The sequence below is a fragment of the Leopardus geoffroyi genome, chromosome D1 (assembly GCF_018350155.1).
Source record: "Leopardus geoffroyi isolate Oge1 chromosome D1, O.geoffroyi_Oge1_pat1.0, whole genome shotgun sequence".
Lineage (NCBI taxonomy): Eukaryota > Metazoa > Chordata > Mammalia > Carnivora > Felidae > Leopardus > Leopardus geoffroyi.
This window is the reverse complement of record NC_059329.1, coordinates 111,069,392-111,090,353: the sequence shown is the minus strand read 5'-3', so window position 1 is coordinate 111,090,353 and position 20,962 is coordinate 111,069,392. Positions and strand designations below refer to the sequence as shown.

The 20,962-nt window shown below is 48.4% G+C and overlaps 1 protein-coding gene across 35 annotated transcripts in view; it reads right to left on the bottom strand.

Annotated features, from left to right (window-relative positions):
• PPP6R3 (protein phosphatase 6 regulatory subunit 3) overlaps nucleotides 1-20,962 on the bottom strand; it is a 136,732-nt gene that overhangs the window by 52,940 nt on the left and 62,830 nt on the right. For 33 of the 35 annotated variants that reach the window (XM_045486179.1, XM_045486183.1, XM_045486182.1 and 30 more), the window contains 5 exons: nucleotides 15,685-15,917; nucleotides 10,923-11,109; nucleotides 7,687-7,824; nucleotides 5,508-5,573; nucleotides 2,632-2,744 (listed from right to left, as the gene is read on the bottom strand). In XM_045486179.1, the coding sequence (XP_045342135.1) occupies nucleotides 2,632-2,744; nucleotides 5,508-5,573; nucleotides 7,687-7,824; nucleotides 10,923-11,109; nucleotides 15,685-15,911 (731 nt within the window). In that variant the 5' untranslated portion in view covers nucleotides 15,912-15,917. Of the gene's footprint in view, nucleotides 1-2,631; nucleotides 2,745-5,507; nucleotides 5,574-7,686; nucleotides 7,825-10,922; nucleotides 11,110-15,084; nucleotides 15,344-15,684; nucleotides 15,918-20,962 lie in introns of those variants that run through there. The other 2 variants (XM_045486178.1, XM_045486189.1) reach the window with 2 other exon arrangements.

Below are 20,962 nucleotides of genomic sequence, written 5' to 3'. Positions count from 1 at the left end.
AAGCAAATACAACCGGTACCTAACTTCAGAGGACCCCCTTGCTGGAAGGAGCTCTCACACACTCCCAGACCAGTGCTGAAACCCCTTGTGAGACCTTGGCCCAAAACAGCACCGTAAACGCTACTTAACGCATGGCAGTCCAGAGAATAAATACTAGGTTTGGGCTTGAGCTCTGGAAAACAGACAGCTTTTTCACAGTAAATATGTCTATTCTTCAAATAGCAGCCTCACCCCAGGTAGAGGGGTATGGACACGGCGACCAACTATAGACGTCCACCTTCTCGTTCAAGTGATGTTCTTACTTAGCAGCTTGAAACCACAATAGACAGGGGTGCCTGGGGGGGCTCAGTGGGTTAAGCATCCGACTTCAATTCAGGTCACGATCTCACGGTTCGTGGGTTTGAGCCCTGCATCGGGCTCTGTGCTGACGGCTCAGAGCCTGGAGCCTGCTTCGGATTCTGTCTCTCCCTCTCTCTCTGACCCTCCCCTGCTCGCTCGCTCTCACTCTCTCTCTCAAAAACAAATAAACATTAAAATCTTAAAAAATATAATATTGCTATATTACGCCATAATTTATCAAACATAAACAGGTATTATACATTACTACCTAATAATATATCAACTATATACAAATGCTATTACGATTAGTAAGTTTACCAAGCCCGTAGAAGCCTTTGGTCACTGTGCATTTTCTTAATCAACAGACACTAAGAAACCACCATAACGTGGGAGCATGTGTGATATTAAAAGGGGCTGGTTCTCATCTCAAGAGTGTGGGAGGCGCTGTTATAGAGTAAGTCTCCCCACTGCTAAGTGCGGTGAAGATTTAACTCAGTGATAGCAGGGGACTCCTGACTCCTCAAGTCCACGAATTTGCAGAAATTTACTCCAACTAATATTTAGTGATGTCAATTCTGAGTATGTACCTGTATAATTCCATTTATAGCTGATCCAGGACTAAAGACGCAGCTTGAACTCTAAGAGCTAGCCCATACACAGGCTTCATGGGTCAGATTCCACATTTGAGAGGGCTGTGGTGGCGCTGAAACTCTGTGATTAATGTTGGTCAGTCTGACATTCAAGGCGAACCTGCTGTCCCAGGTGGCCAGAGTCAACCACATGAGGCCACTGTACTCAAACTGCAATTAGTCTCAATTGATCTGTCCTAAGTGTAAAATATACGCTGGGTTTCCAAAACTTTGTGCAAAGAATGTAGAATACTTCAATAATTTTTTAAATGAGCAGATGTTCAAATATTTTGTATCAATTAGATTAATTATTACAATTAATTTCACCTTTTACTTGAATGTGACTACTGGGTAATTTAAAATTACATCTTTTATTTCTGTTGGACAACTGCTGTCATGAACCACAGATTGTTGGTATTCAATGTGTTTACCCTACTCAAATGGCAATTTGACGTGGTTCAACCTAATACTATGATTACTGGTATTTGAATGTGGAATGTCTTATATTTATAAAAAGAGTACATATGCCATAAAGCCAAGAATAACGGAAATGGGATGGGTAAAATGACATATCACTCAGGAACCAATAATCTGTTTCGCTCCCTCAGAGAATTAGTCAACTCCTTCCTAGTCAACAATACTCACTGGGAAAACACAACTCTGCTTCTCCGATGACAGACTAAAAAAGTTACGTCGTCTCCAATTTGGTCCTTGCTCATCTCACACTTGCCAGGTAAGTAATACACACAAATGCTTTATTTGAATAAAAGGACCTTCCAGGTAGTTAAGCCAAAAGAAGCCACATGAACGTCAACGTGCAGAAGGATCGCAAGAGGACGGGCGACGTCATCAGCGAGAACAAGAGTGGCCGTGCACTGAAGCAAGGCCGCCACTCGTACCTCACAGCTCGCGGTGTGTGCACCCTCTCTGCTTACTCATCTGAAGGGCGGAAATGCCTGATTCTTCTTTATGCCAACAGCCTGCAGCCGTGTGGATGCAGGTCGAATGTATGCCCAAGCTTGATGGTAAGCATTCTTTCAGAAAATTTGTGAATCTACAGAAACTGATACCTACGGGTTGGCCATTCGCATATTTCGGAACAGCACAGCATCCCCAAGCTATCTTCCACCCAAACAGGAGACGGCTGCTCAAAGGCACGGTCTCAAAAGAAGGGCACGAGCAGTTCAAAGACACAGAACATATAGGGCTTGTGACCCTTCCATCAGGTCTGGTCAGGTTGCCCCTAGTCAGCTGCAAAGATATAGTAAACACTAAGAAGAGCTTCTAGTAAGAACCACGGACTAAAATGGGTCAAATTAGTTTGTGTATAAGACTCTTCACCAAAGACTTGTGGGGCAGTGACTACAGTTCTACTGCGGCCACCCCCTCTTATGATGGCTTTACAGAATTCTAGTTTACAACTACTTGAAAGTTGAAAGTCCACACACAAATGTCATTTATTCACCTTCTTACCCTGTGGGTCTCCAGTGGGCCCCACAGACAGCTGAGGTCAGATAAGCCGGCTCTCCTACCTTCTCACCCACCCGAGGGGATTTTGCAGGGACACGATTCCCACATAAGGAAGACTTACCAACGCTCACAATGGTAACACGTCAAACAGCATCAGTAAGAACAAAGAACAAGAACAGACTTTGAAACATACTTTTCTAGAGTGGCAAGCAGGGGATCTGGTTCTGAACTGTTCTGGATCTGTAACATCTGGTCTCTGCTCAGGCGAACAATTTCACAAAGTGACTGTGAAGCATTTGAATGCCGCTAAAGGGAAAAAGTACAATTTTAACTATCAAACACGTCAAATGTCAAATTTATAATAAAACATTAGAGAAGAAAATGCTTAAGAAATAACACAAATTAACACTGGCCATATTAAGCTGCAGTGAACAGAAAGTCAAGCTCAAAAGAAGTCACGTAGGTAAAGACACGAGCAATTTATTCTGCCAGGCTAACGAGCTCCATGTAACAACACTGCACGATACAGATTTCCATGTGTAGGGACATGTGATCAAAGTTCTGGCAAGGAAGAATTTCGACAAGTGAAAACTTGAAAAACACACGTCCCCAAATACAGCTGGCCTTTTAGCAACACGGGTTTGAAGTGCACGAGTTCACTTACGCGCGGATTTTCTTAATTCAGTACCGTACTCATGTAAGTATGCATTTTCTCTCCCTTAGGACTTTCTTAACACTGTCTTTCCTCTAGCTTACTTTACTAGAAGAACGTGCACGGAACACATCCACAGTCTATGTGCTAACTGACGACTGACCTGATCGGCAAGGCTTATGGTCAATCGCAGGCTAGCAGCAGTTAAGCGTCTGTGGAGTCCAAACTTTTACGTGGATTTTCGACTTCGTAGGGGGTTGGCACCCCTCGCCCCTGTGTTGTTCAAAGGTCAACTGTATATACTCTTATTAGCATAGAAGCTCATAAATTAGCTTTTAAATTGGCACTGATTTAAAAAATAAAGACAGGGGTTCCTGGGTGGCTCAGTCGGTTAAGTGTCTGGCTTTAGCTCAGGTCATGATCTCACTGGTGAGTTCCAGCCCCGTGTCGGGCCCTGGGCTGACACCGTGGAGCCTGCTTTGGATTCTCTCTCCCTTTCTCCCCGCTCCCCCCCGACTCGCGTGCAAGCATTCTCTGCCTCTCTCTCAAAAATAAATGGACGTTAACCCAAAAAAAAAAAAAAAAAAAGACAAAGCTTCCTGGAATATGCCAATGGGTAAGAAATACTGCATGTTCTCCTCGTGTGTGTGGTGTTAACAGCCTGCCAGGAAAGGTCCGAAGTCTCAGCACCCGCGCGCATCACGTTCTGTGGCATGTGACACGGGCACGGTCGACAGCGATCCTCTGGCACAGATGACGACACGCGCCAGGACAGCAAAATCCACTGACCAGAATTAGGAGCCTGACGTTTCCTTCACGAACACAAACCGGTCAGTGCCATTTTAGCATATAATGTATCACATAATACAAAACAGAAGTATTAACAGGACAGTCCAGAGGCAAAATTAATTTTCTTGCAAGTAAAGAAGGTGTTAATGCCCCAAATGCTTTGTCCTTGAAAAAAGAAAAAAGAAAGCTGCAGAGCTGGGCTTCTCCTTTATCAGTTTCTCCTGAACCTCGCAGGCAGGTATAACTAACTTCCCGTTGAGTAATCAAGCTCTGCCGTTCAGGAACGTGAACCTGGCGAAAGGCAAGCCTCGTCCACGGACACATATTCTCCCCGAGTGGCACGGGCCGCGCTCCCCGTCACCTCTCTCCACGGCCCGCACTGGCCACACCTGGGTCACACGGGAAGCGTGCTCGGGAAGCGTCCAACCCCCCGGCACAGGAGGGGTTACCACCCCAACCAGACGGTGGGCTCCCGCTGGGCAGGGCTCCCGCACTCGAGCACCGGCACGGCACGGGAGTGCGCGGGACTGTGTTCTGAATGTCGGCAGTGACGACACCGAGGGGAGCGCCAGCTGCACGGTCCCGAGAGCAAGACGGGGAACGAATAGCACCTTTACTGACTAACTTTTTTTTTTTTTTTGGAAAAGCCCGTTTCAGCTGAACTCCAGGTAGCAAAGGTTTTGAGTGCACCAGAGTAGAAGGGGCTAACTCAACCTCGATAGAAAATTCACCTTTGTGAGCCAAATGTCCTCTGGGGACACACGCCTAGCTTTGTGCTACTCCTCCGTGGGGCTCACTCTTCAAACTAAGTGGCCACCTAGAGGCCTAAGAGAGGGTCTCCCGACCTCCCCGCCTCTACTTTAAAGCAGCCCCTTCACAGACAGTAGGCTGAGCCCCACAGAAGTGCCACGTGCGCGGGGAGAAAGGGCTGAACGCCCGCAATCCCGCGTGGCCCAGCCCTGCTGAAGGTGGCAGCCAGAGCAGCGGCAGAGGAGCAGAGTGACGGGTCCCTCCAGGAGGCGGACGGGCTGGTCCTGGGGACCCCCTCCCCGACCCCACACGGGCATCCCCTGGGCACACAGCTCTGTCTTCATGCTCCAACCCGGCCTCGATCCTATTGCCAAGTCCGTCGTCAGCACCCGGGACAAAGCCAAACCCTCACGTGAGCGCCGTGAGCCAGGCCAGGAAGTGCCACCGCCAGGAGCCCAACGCTCTAGGGGTCCGGTGGTGGCGAAGATTCTGAGGTGCCGCCCGGAAAGCTTTAGCCAGAACAGAGACAAACAAGTGCAGATGTGGCCACACCATTTGGGCTCAAGATGTGCACGCAAGAAAAAAGGAGTGTGGACGGAGGTCTGCGGCAAAGGCGAGCAGACGCAGCACAAAATCCCAGCTCCGGGAGACGGTGCTGGAACCGGGGCCTGCTGTCTTCCACATTTCCGGAAAAGTTCTGGGCAACAGGAAAATGTAGTATTTTTTAAACCCTTCAGTGTTTAGAAAACGGTCAACCTTAACAATACCTGTCCTCTACCTTCACGTCTCATACAACTATGTTCTGTGCACATAAACACGGTTGCTTTTTAAAAAACAAAACGAGAACATCAAGTTTACAGTCGCACAAGAGAACTTACGTCTTCTTCTTGCGATGGATGAACTATTTCCACAAGCCTCTGGATAATTTGCTCCTCATTTAACCACTGTAAAACACATTGTAGAGGTAATCATAGCAATGCGTGGCTTTTGTTCAAGCCCCAATGAAGATTAACATACTTGGAAATATCCATCACATTTTAAGTGGAATGTTACAGGTTTCTCTGGACTTTGAACACTACAGGAAATTAAAAGTCCCCCAAGGAAAATGCCAGTGAATATATTATTTAAACAGCAGCCAACAGTACCAACTATGCCCCAAATTACAATTCCCACACATAGAAATTCTACCGTCAGAGTAATTCTCAGACACCACCCACTAAAAGGGTCTGTGTTCTGATTGTTGAGGGGAGGTGGAATTTACACATCTTCTATAAGAGTATGTGCATCTTCGCTTTCAGACAGCTTCAGAAACACTGACGAAAGCAGTATTTGGTATCAGGCCTCTGGGTTAAAACATATGATGAACTTTCAGACTCAAAACCAAAGCAGCCACGGGAAGCACAGGGGCAGTACCCCACAGCAGGAGAGTTTGTCTGCCCCGTCACAAGTTCGTAAAGAGCTGGTATCCTGACCAGAACAATCTCCCCTCCACACGTGAGGTACTGCTGGGACTGCCAACAGGAAGAGGAAAGGGGTGAGGAAGAATAAATCACAAGTCAGCTAGTGGAGTATTAGTTGCGCACGGACAGAAACACCGTAACAAACAAAGCACTCGCAACCGCGAAAGGACACACGAAAACAAAAACAACCCCCAAACGAGCAAAACCCAAAGGTTAAAGGAGACTGGGGACAGGGGGGAGGCGTGGCGCCGGGTGGCAAGAAATCAAACACACTTTGCTGAAGGCCCAGCTGTCTGTTCCTCAAGGAGGGCGGTGCCCAAAGGAAATGCACACGAAGCTACCAGAGGGCACACAGCTAGAGGTCCCACTTCACATTTTAAGACCAGTTTTAAAACGGGGACGTGAATCCCCCTCCTGGGTGTCTTGCTCAAGTGCAGACTTTGATTCAGCAGGGCGGGGAGGAGAGCTGAGCTCCCGGGTGATGTCTGAGGGGACGGGGCGGAGGGTCCTAACCACCCAGGGAAAAGGAGGGAAACTGAGGACTGTGCGCTAAGCTGCCCACATCCATTAAGAAGCACTTAATACTCCGGGGCGCCTGGGCGGCTCGGTCAGTTAGGCGTCCGACTTCAGCTCAGGTCATGATCTCACAGTCTGTGAGTTCGAGCCCCGCAAAGGGCTCTGTGCTGTCAGTTCAGGGTCTGAAGCCTGCTTCGGATTTTGTGTCTCCCTCTCCCTTCCCCCTGTTCGCGTGAGCTCTCTTTCAAAATACATACATACATACATACATACATACATATATACAGACGTATGTAAAATAAGAAAGGCATTGCCAATAAAACGGACTTCAAAGAAACAAGTAAGTGCTAAGGTTCAAAGTGGAGTATTAAGGATGGAATGGACTGGGCAAGGTTCTGGAAGAAGGCAGTGAAGAGAATGAGAGAGGAGGAGCCAGAAGACAAGAAGAACAGGCAAAGAGAAGCGCCCGTGAGGAAGTTCATCTTTAAGTTACTCATTCCACCCAAATTCCACTTAAGAAAGCTCTTCAAGAGGCACACAGATCCGAAAATCATCACCTACCAGAATTCTAAAACGTATGCTTTTGAAAATCAACCTCCATTCTCCCTCTTCTCCCACGCTCCTAACTACCCACAAGAAGAAAGTTACTTGTGAAGACGGATTTCCTGGAAACAGCCACACGTGTCCTTGCGGCCAGACCCTGCAGGGTGGCCACGGTCTCAAGAGTGACGCCGTGGAGCGGAGCGTATGCAGACGAGACTTCTCACTCCCAACCTTCCACTCTCACCAGGGCAGCTCTAAGACCCATCCTCGACCCATCCCGCCGAGAAACAAACCGGCAAAGGCTGGAGAGCCCCTCCCAAAGCATCCCAGGCACCTACAGATGTGCACACCTGGAAAACCAATCCTGCAAAACCTGAATCTCTTCCTACAAACAACCTTCCTTCCTCCCCCTGCCCTCTCCCCCCACCCCTCACCCCTGCCCTGGTTTTCCAGACAACTCTCCTCTCCCAACCTCCTGGAATCCCTCTGGGCTCCCAGCTCCCAGCAGCCCCGGTGCGGGGGTCACGATTCTACTCACATTCAGAACATCCTGCCTGGGCTGCGGAGGCTCGATGCACGTCAGGAGCCTGAGCAACAAATCCATGATGGCCGAAGTTCCTATGTGCTTTATAATAAGGTCTACAAAATCACGTTTCTTCTTTAAGAAATCCACGATCTAGAGGAGAACAAACCGAAACTGAAAGACATGGAAATGGGCGGAACTGTCAACTTTAGGTCCTACCCCGCCCGGACCCCCGGACCCGCCCCCTCAGAGCCCACCACCACCTTCCGCCGAGGACTGGCAGACATGGGACTCAGTCATCAGACATAAAACCGGAGAGCTGCTGGTTGTTACGGTACGCAAACCCCTTAGGAAAAAAATCTCCCCAAGTATCACGCATTCCTTAATATAAACACATCATAACAGAGTCTTTTTCTGTTCACTGTCATTACTAACTTTCAAAGAATAAGGATAAAGAATTTAATACCCTAATAATGAGCATGAGAATATACCATTTAACAGTTTATGGACATAAATATAAGTCCATTAGACTTTGCACGGAAATGCAGAATATTCAAAATCCTAATTAGACTCCAGCAAGTTAAGAAAAAAAATTCAAAGCAAAAAGCATTTCTACGTCAGTCTAAGTGGCTAAGTGACCTGCTAGAGAAATATCACATCTGGGTTTCATCTGGGTTCACCTGGCCGGGTTCCCACAGGGAGGGGGTGAGGGAGGGACGGGCGGCTGCACAGAAAGGACGTGGAAACACCCAGAGGCCACCTGGGTCTCTCTTCTGTGCCAGAAGAGGGAGCTGGTTCTGTCCTGCACACCCTGCTGCGCCTTCTGTCCGGAGCCACCCGGGGTCCCTTCACAAGTCCCAGAAGCAACACGACCAGTGTGGCAGCCGCTGATCTCACCGAAACCTCTCGAGAGCCCTCGAGGTGAGGCTGCCCCACTCGGCGTTACAGATGAGGAAACCGAGGCGCAGACCAGTTCAGTATGTCGCTAGGGCCAAACCGTGGCTGCCCTGAGGTTTAAACTTAGATCTGTATGCCACAAAAGCCACAATCCTGCCACTGTCCCACGTGGAGAAGCCTAAGAGCCAGGGATGACAGAAACTGCTCCACACCACCGGGCACAAGTGCAGGACTAACCATCATACGTTGCTTCTCTAGACACGTTGTAACAGAAACTTTCAAGAAGTTAATCCACTCACAGCTGAGTCCCACGGTTTTTAAAAGCACGAGGAGAGGAGCAAAGAGGAAAAAGTCAGATGTGCCCCAAATACTGCAGGATTCAGTGGCAAGGTGCCGGACGTGGGGCCCCAAGGCACGAACTGCAGCCAGTGCCGTGGCCAGCAGAGCCAGGACGGCAACACGTCCTAGATGGAGGAGGACACTCCTGACGTGCGAGCCCCCAACACGGAAGGCGTCCCACGGCTCGACTTCCTGCCCCGTGAGCGAACAAACGTCCGTGTCGGTTAAGCCAGACGGAGTCGACGTGGTTTTTGTCACCTGCAGCTGCACAGCCCCTTCCTAATAACATATCATGTGATGGGACACCTTCGTTCACACTCTTAGGTCTCAACGGGAGAGAGAGGCGCTAGGTTTGAGCTCTTCCTCCAGCGAGAAGAGCAGGGGCGACTCCACTCAGAGTCCTAAGCCAAGAAGCACAACAAACAACGGAGCGGCCAGGCCCATCTCTCAGCATTTAATCAGCACGTGCCGTCACCTCTGCACAGAGAGGTCTGACCTGGAAGGCCGTGCAAATGCTGAGTCCCAGAAAGCTTCCAGCGCCTTCTGGCTCTACAGCGAAGGTCTGGTGAGAACCGGGGCCCGGGGATTCGGACTCCCCCAGCACAGAGGGAAAAGAAAAGGCACGACGAAGGTGTAAAGACCTGTTTCGATAATGGCTACAACCATCCGAAAGGACCAGGAGTAACTGGGGCTGATGGGATAAGACCCAGCAGGGCCGTCACTTCTCCCCAGCGGGCAGAACAGGGAAAGACAACCTGGGTTACAGTGATCATGACTGGGGATTCACTCTCTAAGACGAGAGAACTTCAATCCCAACTCATTTAGGAGGGTAATGCTGCTTAATTAAGAACGTGAAAAGAACAACCTCGTCTTTCTAAACTCTGCCTTGGCACAGACAGACGGACTGGGCCTAAAATAGCTCCAACCCTCTGCTGACAGCAAGGACGGGTCACGGAGCCTGTTTTCCATCAGGAAGGAGGCCAGGCCCGGCCGGCTGGACCAACTGCACCCGGTCATCACACCCTTGCTCGCTGCTCTCTGGCAGATCTGTCTGTACTTGAGCGTCGAGGCCCTCGTGGCTCCTTGGGTGCGTGTTTCCGTAAGCGGATCGTAATCTCCTGGTAAGCATGTCCTTTTTCACACCAATATCCACCACAGCTGTGATTCTCAAATTGTCATCAGAGTCATCCAAGAAGGCTTATTAAAAATCCCAGATCGCTGGGCCCCACCCCAGAGTGTCTGATCCATTAGGTGTGAGGTAGTTAGAACTTGCATTTCTAACAAATTCTCAGGTGGCACTCATGTCCAGGAACCCTACTTTGAGAACCACTACACATGCCACAGATCCTTAGAATACAAATTTCCCACGCGGATCTGAATTGTTTAGGAACAAAACAGACGTGAGGGTTTGGGGAGGGGGGATGGGAGGGGGAGGTTCCTGCCACAATAGTAACGTAGGAATTTCTGCCCCCAGCGCTACTGGACAGGAACAGCAGTCTGAACAGAGACGTCTCACGCCAAACACTTAAGTTTTTGAGTGGAATCAGACCATTGGCATAAACTAATCATCAATTACATTTCTAGAAAAGCTTTTTGATTTAAAGCCTCATCTGTTGTGCTCATCATTAGGGGAACGCAAAAAGTAAATAAATAATAATAATTAAAAATTTACTTTGCCAGAGCCACTACGACCCTTCAACCACTCGGTAGGAGCCACGCCGCTCGCTACCTTCGCAGATGGACACCCCACATTCTCATGCTCCAAATATGTCAAAAGAGGAAACCAAAGTAAACCAAAAAACGGAGCTGTGGGGCACTGGGAAAAGAACATGTCAAGTGGGAACACACTCATTAACATGTGAATCAGTGGTAAGTCAGTATATTTCAAGTATACTCTTCCTCTACAGAACCTGGACTTACGGCACACTCAGAACACTGAAGCAACAAAATGACTGGGGGATCATCTCAGGGGGATGATCAGCCCTAATACTTACCTTTTGGAAAATAATATTTACCTGTTCTGGTTTTCTGCTGATAAGAATACTTAGCACCTTGCTGAAGAAACTGGCAAGTAGTGGGTTCAAGGGGGAATCGTTTAGGAGGAAGCTATATAATTTCATTAGCAAGGACTCATCTTCTCCCAGTCTATCATTCATCTGGGAGACATCAGAAGTGAGCAACTCACAAGATATATTTGGGTACCTAGAAGAACAGGACACTTGTATCATCATCTGTATTAACAGTTTCATGACATAAAGTAAAAACACAAATCAGAAAGGCTTCCTAAAATTTTGTGAAAAACACAATCACCTTTGGGAATTAGAAAAGCATGTCAACCCATTCTGTCCAACCTGTAGATGAAAGTGAATTTTCTACCGTGTCTCAAAAACTACTTCTAAAGCAAGCTGTAACAGGATACGTTTTCCCCAACAAAACTAGAGCACAGCCAGGGCTCGGGAGCCTGGGGAGGCCACGCCGCAGGGCGTGGGCCTTCTCCCACAGGACAGGCCTGGCGAGATGCGGCAGCTAAGAGCCTCGGGCTGCAGCCCTGAGCACCCTGCTCTGACGTGGGAAGTGACCCGGCTTGTAGGATGACCACGGGGGACGCTGGTGTTCAGGAAACCACCCTGCACACAGCACCTCGTAAGTACTCGCTCAAGACACATGCAGGTTCCGAGACCGGCCACGCCTATCTTCACACGGGTTGCAAATGGTACCAGAAAGCTGTTTTGGGGGCGCTTACCAAGTGTCCAGTCCATGTCACATCTTAAGAGAACAAATCTTCTAACATAGGGAAGTGGAGAGGAGGATGTCAGCCTGAGCTAGCTACCCAAGTGGAGAAACGGCATACAGGAAAAGAGCTCTCCAAGCCAGCCTTGCAAGGTGGTCCAGGATCAGCCCCCGTCAGACCTCACTGCTGTGGGACGCAGACCTCTCCGCAGACCCTACGGCCCTGGAAACACCTGCCCCCCGAAAGCATGCTTGCCTCTGCCCACCAGAGCACTCTCTCTCTGAAAACCAGACAGCTGATCCGTTTTCTCCACTCACTCCTTTTACCACAGTTTCCCGTCTGTTTTCAATGGCAACAAATGGAGACGCCACGGCCGTTCTAGCCACAAGCTCACTTCTCTGCTCTTACTTCCGCCCCGTCAAGCAGCCAGGATCCAGAACCAACTAGTCCTCTGGAGTGGCAAGTCAAAGGCTGACCAGGATAGGGAGGTGACAGAACAGCCACAAGTGGCTGTAGGACAAGAAAGAGGGGAGCACTGCAGTCTAGAACACACAACACACCCCTCGAGGCGCCCAAGGGCTGCCTGCTGTAGGCCCCTGGCAGACCAGAAAGCCGCAGCCTCTGCGAGGGTCTGGGGTGAGGTCGGAAGATGGAACAGAACAAGAAGAGTGTCCCCAGAAGAACCTTTGTAGGGAAAAGACAGACAACAGAACTGGAAGGCGTGTGGGCATCAAGATCATATTATCAAACAGCTCTCTTCTGTGGCTCAAATTAAAGTCTCTCTCTCCTACTCTGTGGAACATACGGGCTCAAAGACGCCACGACATAAAGTCACCGTTGTGCCAGGGGCAGGATCATGCACGGGGTGCAGGTGCAGCTTCTGGAGTCGCACTGCCTAGGTTCACACTCCCATCTCTACCACTTACAAGCTGCATGACCTTGGGCAAGTTCCTTAGCCTCCCTGGGCCTCAGTTTCCAAGTCTGCAAAATTAAGATAACAGCATTTACCTCACGTGGAAGGATATGACATACGAAATACTGGGGAGGAGGCCTGGAATAAACAAAAGCTAACTGTTTTTATTCCTCTATATTTTCCACTTTACAAAACTTCTGAAATGCTACTACAGGGAACACTGGGGGACGATGTTGGGGGAACACTGTCTCAATCACCCCAATTTGAAATTGCTGGCAAATAAAGGACTGGTAAAAGGTAGTGGCCTCAACCGTGGCTGCAAACCAAATGTGTAGCGTGTATTCTCCAAATTTTGACACACGAGGTCCAGAAGAGGCCACAGGCATTTAAAAACTTTTTTCAATGAATTTTTCACCTGTTTTTGCACAGTGACTGAGACACACGACCTAGATAAAGAGGCACACGTATGGGCCTGGGCACTATATGAAAGGCTCAAGGTCCTGGTTCTGGACAGGCTGGGGTCCTCTCTCTCTCTCCCCTTCCCTACCTCTCAAACATTAAACGAGCTTCTAAAACACCCCAAGACCCCCGCCATCCCACCCTGCGGCAAGCGCCACCCTCCCCCCCCCCCCCGGCCCCAGCACAGGCTCTGACCCCCGATTCCTCTGTAGCTACACCCCCACCTGCATCTGGGCTCCTTCCTCCTCCCCATCCCCAGGGCTGACTCTGCTCCTAAAGCCTCCCTCCCCTTGTCCTTCTGACCACACGGCCTCCCTCCTGCTTAGGCACAGCACATCCCTGGATGGTTCCCTCCCTCTGCCCCGTCATTTCCCACTGGACTGCACACGGCCTCACCGGCACAGACACCCCCCACTACTTCTCCCACCGGGGAGGACACCACCAGCACACCTCTCCTGACTCCTATCTGCCCGCAGCGCCCACTTGCTCTCCTGCTCCTTTCCAGGGGAACTCGCTAGAAGAGTGGTCTCTGCTTTGCTGCCAGCTCCTCCTCAGAGAGCTCCCGGCCGGGCTCTCCCCTCCGCCCCTCCAGAGAACCCACGCTGCCGGGGCCCACGTGCTCTGTGCTGCGGACACCAACGGTCACGGGGCCTGGGCGCAGCGGCCCCGACCCACTTGTCCCATCTCTCCTTCCCGAAGCCTGGCTTCCCTTGGCCTTCAGGGCGGCAGCCCCTCCTGGTCTCCTCTTGCCCCCAGCCCCTCTGCGGGAACCTTGACCCAAACAACAGCACCTTAGCTTTAGGATTTATTATACTACTTAGGAGCTGAGGCTTAAAGTTCTGCTAGATCAAATTTCTGCTAAATAGTTTAGGACGGAGGTATCTGTCATTAAAATTAAAAAGGTTAGCACAGAATGACAAACCTTTAACACCTTGTGTATGATCATCAGCTTAGAACAGTGATGAGTTCAATCCACATGTGTGACTAATACAGTTATGAGGTTCACAAAACACAGAAATCACTCCATCACCCAGACTCTATAAAACACTGGTCTAAATTTCCTGAGATGACTCTAAGTCGACCTTAACCCCCAAGAGCTTTCAGGTCCCATCTGAAACACCCCGCTGCGCATCTAGCTATGTGTACCGTGTACCTTACACACGGCCCGTGGCTCCTCCCAGGCCAGAACTACAGCGGAGAACTCACCTGCCCAGCTCAAGTCAAGCTCCCTCAAGACGGTGCCGTCCGGAAGGCCACATGGCCAGGGAGGCACAGCTGCTCTCGCAACCTCAAAGGGAACACAAAAGAACACCAGCATGGCGGTACTACAGAAGCTGCGACTACTTTTCAGTGAACTAAGCACCTTCCAGAAGACGTGCTGTGCCTGCTCTTCCCAGTCACAGAGGTATTAGCTTCGTTCAGCAGGTGAGGAAACCGACCCAGAAGGGTAAGCCCTTGGGCTCAAGCGTTCCAAGAGGGGAGGTCGACACCCCTCCCAGGTGGGCTGGGTGCGAAGCCCGCAGAGCACTGGCTCCTGCCAGGACAAGCCCCAGACGAGCGGCACCCACACGTGCGGGTTGTTCACCGTGAAGGGAATTCCAAAACGGCTTCTGGGGGATGGGAGTACGCCAGTGCTCCTGCTGCGAAATTTCTTTCCTCTTCTTTTTTGGGGCACTGACCTGAGTAGAGGCTGTCACCAATGCTAACTGTCAGTCTTAATGGCCGGCAGAGAACATAACCTCACCTCCTTGAAGGTCCAAGTCGCTAGCAACTTGAAGGCATTAATAAGTATTATTTCTCTGACAGCAAAATTCTCCCCAGAAAGAAATAAAAAGATATCTGAAAAGAAGAACAGACTGGGGGAGAAAGGGCAAAGAAGGATCTACTAAAAGCCTTAATTCCTCCTATTCCGTTAAGTTTATTTAATGCAGAATCAATGACTTTTTGTTCCCGAATCCGTCCTATTTTGGGGGGCGGGTATGGGGGGGTACGGAGTCAAATCTTTCAACACAGTTGGACATGGAGGGACAGCTCCCTGAGACCTAGGTACTTTAAATACACACGGAGTGCTCACCAGGAGTTGGTAGGAGTGTGCAGTCCAAGTGCGGTCAAGACACAGGGATAAAGGACCCCGGTGCACTACTGCTCTGCCGTAAGCAGATGAAACTAGTGATGAGGACGTAAACTCGCCACGGTGATCCAAGGCGCTAGCTAGTTAAATTTAGCTCCACTCACGTTCACCAAGACCCCGTTCCCTGAAGTTAACGAAGGTCAGAATTTATTTGATCAGTAATGGTCTTCATAACCCAAGCTCTGGCTTAGATCTGCCATGTGATCTCGGGCAGTCACGTAATCTCTAGCTTCCTATTTGCAAAGAAGAGAAAATACTTACTTGAATCGTCTTACTATTTTAAGAAACTTCATCACTGTTTACAAAGCACGTTGCCCTGCCACAAAGCCTTCTGACTGCAATTTAGAACACTCCTTTTTAAAACCCTATGATTTCACTGGACTTGGTTCTAGAATGGATTACATGCTCCACGGAGTCTGTCACTCTTGACCATCTTAACACTCTAAATGGTCTACGACGGCCCTGGGGAATTGCTGGACAAGGATAAGATTCTACCCCACTTCACTTCAGTCCCACCCTAAAGAGAAGATTGAATTTTCTTACTTGTATCTGATCTTTTCATCCATGTCTTGAGGTGGTTCTTCTATAATGAATGAGACTAAATCTTCGAGACATTCTGCTTTTAACAGAAACTCTATAAGTTTGCGGTTCTGAGCTTTACATTCCTGTAAAACATCTTCCTCATCCATTAACTCCTTCAGTGTTACATCTTCTCTTTCTAGAAGTGTGTCTATGTGGGATGATGAATGAAGATCAAATTTCCAAAACATGCTGGTCTAAACAAAACGCAGAGAGTATTTCAAATAAAATTTCAACTTTACATATTAACTTTTCAAATTTCAGCTTAGTTTCACAGTCTAAAATACTAACTTGCATCACATAAGTACAGTAAGTTTCATATCGAGCCTATAAGGTACTTGTCTAAATGAGCAAAATTCGCAGGGCTTTTCCTTCTCAGAAAAGAAAACATTTTTATTGAAAACAAAAAATTTTGATTTAAAAATGCTGAAAGAACGCTAAAGCTTGGGATGATGTCAACCTACAATATGAAGCCATCCATACTTTGCTAAGAATGTAATGCTGGGAAAGGAAGAAAGTAAACCCTCTCTTACAGGGGAAGCGCACATTCAGACACCGAGGTAGTACCTTCCAGCAACGAGTGACTAGTACTCGACCAAAGTGTCCAGCATTCTTCGGAGTAGGAAGGAATTAAGTAAATAACCACCACAAAGCAGCACTTTCACAGCTGAGAGTCCTAAGACGATCAGATCCGTGTCATTCTTCACAAAGAAACTACACAAGAGGAAGCTAGCTGCTAAGGAATTAGGGAAACGAGCCACCCTCAGCTATTAGGAAACCCATCTGACACTGACCGTGCCACATATATACTCCCCCCTCCTCGCCCTCCCACCCCTCCTCAACAGCGAGGGCACGGCCATCTGCAGAGTCACACGAGGTCCTCACTGGTTACAACTGGAAACAGGAAACACAGAGTCACTATGTAATCTGCAGCTGCCACAACAAGACGCTCTCAAATGCCACTTTTGAGCAACACGTGACAAGATGACAGCATCAAACAAAAGTCCTGATTAGGGTCAGGACTATTCAAAAGTCATTCTTGTGGGTCCAAGATGCTCACTGCAGAATTCCGGAGCCGGGGTTTGGTGAGACACACACTTACTTCCTGTAACACCCCCCTCCCCGCCCCCCACCGACAAAGCCAAACCTCCCGATCAACTGCGGCTCTACCACCCACCCAGGGCAGTGGCCCCTGTTACCGTGATCACTGAAAAGCACGTTAATCTCCACGCCCGCGCGTGCAAAATCCTGTGCTGGAAGAGCCTAGGTAGAAGGCAGGCAGCTGCAAAGGTCATAACCTATGTATAGCACACATAACATTCTGAGAATTACTTATTTTTGCTAAATCATCCATATTAGATCAGGTAGGAGTATTTAGTATTTTCAGGCACATCCGTCCAAAACATTTTTTAAATCAGAGATCACGGAGGGCAAGTTTTAGTTATACAGCCAGTCACACCGATCGATCCAGGCACAGAAGACTGTGCACCATGGCAGGTTACTCAGGGACATGGAAAAGTACACTTCATGTGACTTGACTATTAAGTGGACGATCATGGGAGTTTAAAATATAAGCAGTCTTAAGGAATCTTAAAAAAAAAAAAAAAAAAAGACTCCTTAAGGGAACAGGTTTTAGGGAAGATTATGAAATATGATGTTATAAAAGTTGTCCCTGCTTAAAAAAAAAAATTCTTTATGTTTCAAAAGGCACACATAAGCTCACACCAGTCAGCAGCACGAGGCAGACACAGTGGGCAGAGGGGCTACCCTGACAGTTCACGGAAAGCAGAGCGACGGTGGGGCACCTGCATAGGGACACGTTCACCACGAAGCTCGGGGGACGGCACAAGAATAAGGCATCACCACCTCCCATTATGTACAGAAGACGTCACAGAACACGCTAAAAGGGCAGCGTCACAACTCCCAGCACGGTCAGCAACTGCCCCCATGCCACACCAGCGAGTGACCTCTCTGCTCCAGGACCAGGAGCGGGGCGGAGCGCTCGCTGCGACTATAACCCTTGCCAGCGAAGGACAGAAACGGATACTTCAAATACAAGAGCAACCTACTTCTGCTACTAAGCCAATTACAAAGGAAACAGGGCAAAGGTGATGTATCCTAGTAAGGAACTTCGGGGGAAAAGATGGTGGAAATCAATAAAACCATAAATGCTTTTCTGGTTTTCAGACTGTGGAAAATGGCAAACAGAAAAGGCGTTATTGTGCCATTTTGCCCTAATAAAATTGACAACGTGAAAAAAGACAAAACGACAGCAAAAGCTAACTGCAAAGGAGGAAAGAAGGAAGTTCCCCAGGGTAACGCCGTCAGCACCGTCTACCAAGCTTCTGCCGGAGCAACACGGCTCACTCATCTGGGAGTTTGAACCACAAATCCTAAAACCTGTACACTCTACCGCTCTGCCTCATACTTGGAACCGAAGTGTACGGGCACGAAAACAGCTGTGTTCTCGCACAGCCCCAGCACACAAGTCCCAGGCCGTGTTCGGGCTCCGAGCACGTATTAATCTGCACTGTTCTGAAGGGCAGATACGGGCACTTGGGACAGATAATGGAGCTCTCGTTCGGCTCACGGAGCAAAGGCACCTTACAGAAGGCCAAAAAAAGTAACCGTCCATGTCAGTACACCTTGGCCTCACAGTTGATCATGGAAAGTTCGATCCCGGGATGTCTACAAATTGAAAGAAGAGTTCACTTTACTTATTACAAGTACTTTAGTGAAGTCACTGACTGAAGAGCTACAGGTGTATTCAAATACTTTCCAACGCTCCACTGACATCAGATGAGTTTGTGCTTATTTTGGTCTGTAAACCAAATTTCTGATCATCTAACAGAACAGTCTCTCCACCTGAAGTCAGAAAACTGGACATCATTACTAATTTAGCCTTAAGTCTTTTTTTTTAATTTTTTTTTTCAACGTTTATTTATTTTTGGGACAGAGAGAGACAGAGCATGAACAGGGGAGGGGCAGAGAGAGAGGGAGACACAGAATCGGAAACAGGCTCCAGGCTCTGAGCCATCAGCCCAGAGCCCGACGCGGGGCTCGAACTCACGGACCGCGAGATCGTGACCTGGCTGAAGTCGGACGCTTAACCGACTGCGCCACCCAGGCGCCCCCAAGTCTTTTTTTTAAAGATTAGTTCTCATTTAAAGTAGTATGTCTTTTTTATTTTTTGTAATCCCATACAGAAAGGCGAGGTAAAATGAAGAATCCTAAGAAATCAATCACAAAAAAGCAAAGCTGATTACCAAGACCTTACGATTGGCTAATTATAAACAAGATACACACTCACGTCCATCAAGTGGAAACTATAAATGTCCACAGACACGGATAAAGGCACACACCTTAATTATGGATCAGAATATAGTTATATCCAGCTAATCCAAGTAAAAATGGACTCCCCAAATTTCAACCTTATGAAGAAAACTCATTAAATACTGGATTTATAAAGAAGACTGATAATTAGTCATGACGAAGTAAGAGCAGGAATTGGCGAATTACGGCCCACAGGCCAAATCCAGCCCACAGCCTGCATGCTAAGAACGGTTTCGATATTTTGAAAGGGTTGTTTTAGGAAAAGAGAAGAATGTGTGGCAGAGAGCAAATGTGGCCCACAAAGCCTAAAATATTCACTACCTGGTCCCTTACAGAAGAAGTTTAGCATCCCTCGCTCAGGGGGAAGTCAGGTTCCCAAAGCTAACTTTGCTCTCCACCATCTCTGAGCCCGCACGGACGCCACCGCGGACCCTCGCAGCCCACTCGGCTGGGGGCAGCCACACGGTGTGGGGCGAGACTGGCTAGAGACCCGTTCTCCTTCCCCGACTTCTCGGGCAGGTAGGGATAAGCGCACGACAACGTCATCCCCCACGTGCCATGAGCCATAAAAATCTCCACGCACTCTCCTCTGCACCTGGCTGGATGCCGAAGACAAGAAGGGCTCTAAGGGATGGCAGAGCCAAAAAATGGAAGATGCCTCTGTCCCCAAATCACCACGTGGGAGAAAGACACCTGCCAACCTCAGAGCCTGCCCTAGGCGGTGTTACGATGTGCCATCACACACTGGTCTGTGTGCTCTGACAGGGTGCCCTCCCTCCCTGACCTCCCAGCTCCTCTAATCCCCAAGCCTGTGACTTCTTGTTTTCCTATACTTAAGCAAGAGAACAGGAACGCTTAAGCAACTGTTTTAAAATGCCTGAGTCCTTTCGTTTTCCACCATCCTGAATTAGAAGAGCATTTTTTAAAATCGGAACACTCTGAAATATGCATTTCCACAGTGCATTTTCTTTAGACTGGGTATGCTACAAACTTAAAAATAAAATAAAACCACAGTAGACTTCTTAAGCAAACATTATGTATTTTACCTTTTGGTCAAGCAGCAAACTGACTGGAAATGAATGGCATCAGTACATTAGTTCCCCTAGCTTCTACTTATGCCCTGTGAGGTAGAAACAAGCTAGGTATGAACTGATAGCTACATACAAAGTTCAACTGCCAGGGCCCTGCAGTAAAATGGAGTCCTTTCAAAAATACAACTAAGATACTCAGAAAAACTGAAAGGAGCTGGCACTTCAACAGCTAATTTTTAGTTAACATACATATAGTTTAAAATCCTTACTAGGATTTAGGGATAAAAGGGAATACAATTTCTGGGGCACCTGGGTGGCTCCGTCAGTTAAGCATCCAACTTCAGCTCAGGTCACGATCTCACGACTGGTGTGCGTTCGAGCCCCGCATCAGGCTCTCTGCTTTCAGCCCAGAACTCACTTTGGATCCTCTGTCCCTCTCTCACTCACGCCTGTGCAACACATTCTCTCTCAAAAATAAACATTAGAAAAGGTCAGGGGATACAATTTCTCACAGTAAACCATGTCATGGGCTTTTATCAGGAGACAAAGAAGGGAATGGTGAATAAAACCTAACTACCTGTCGTCTTTCTTCCAAACCCTAGAGTTGTTTTAGAAGTTGGAGTAAGAGGGTTGGGTTTTCTCCCAAAGAACTGAAGGTTAGGTTGGCGGGTCGCTGGGGAGTCACCTGTCAACTTGTCATAGACAGACTCTGCTGTTCTCTGTCTTCCCCAGAACTGACAACACCAGTGAAAACTACCATCTTATATGCACAAAATAGGACCGAAGGCCATAAACCTATTCATCTCAGATCAACCACTTTAATTACAGATCCTCTGCAATTATCAAAATAACCTTCCTTCTTAGAGGCAAAATCTGGG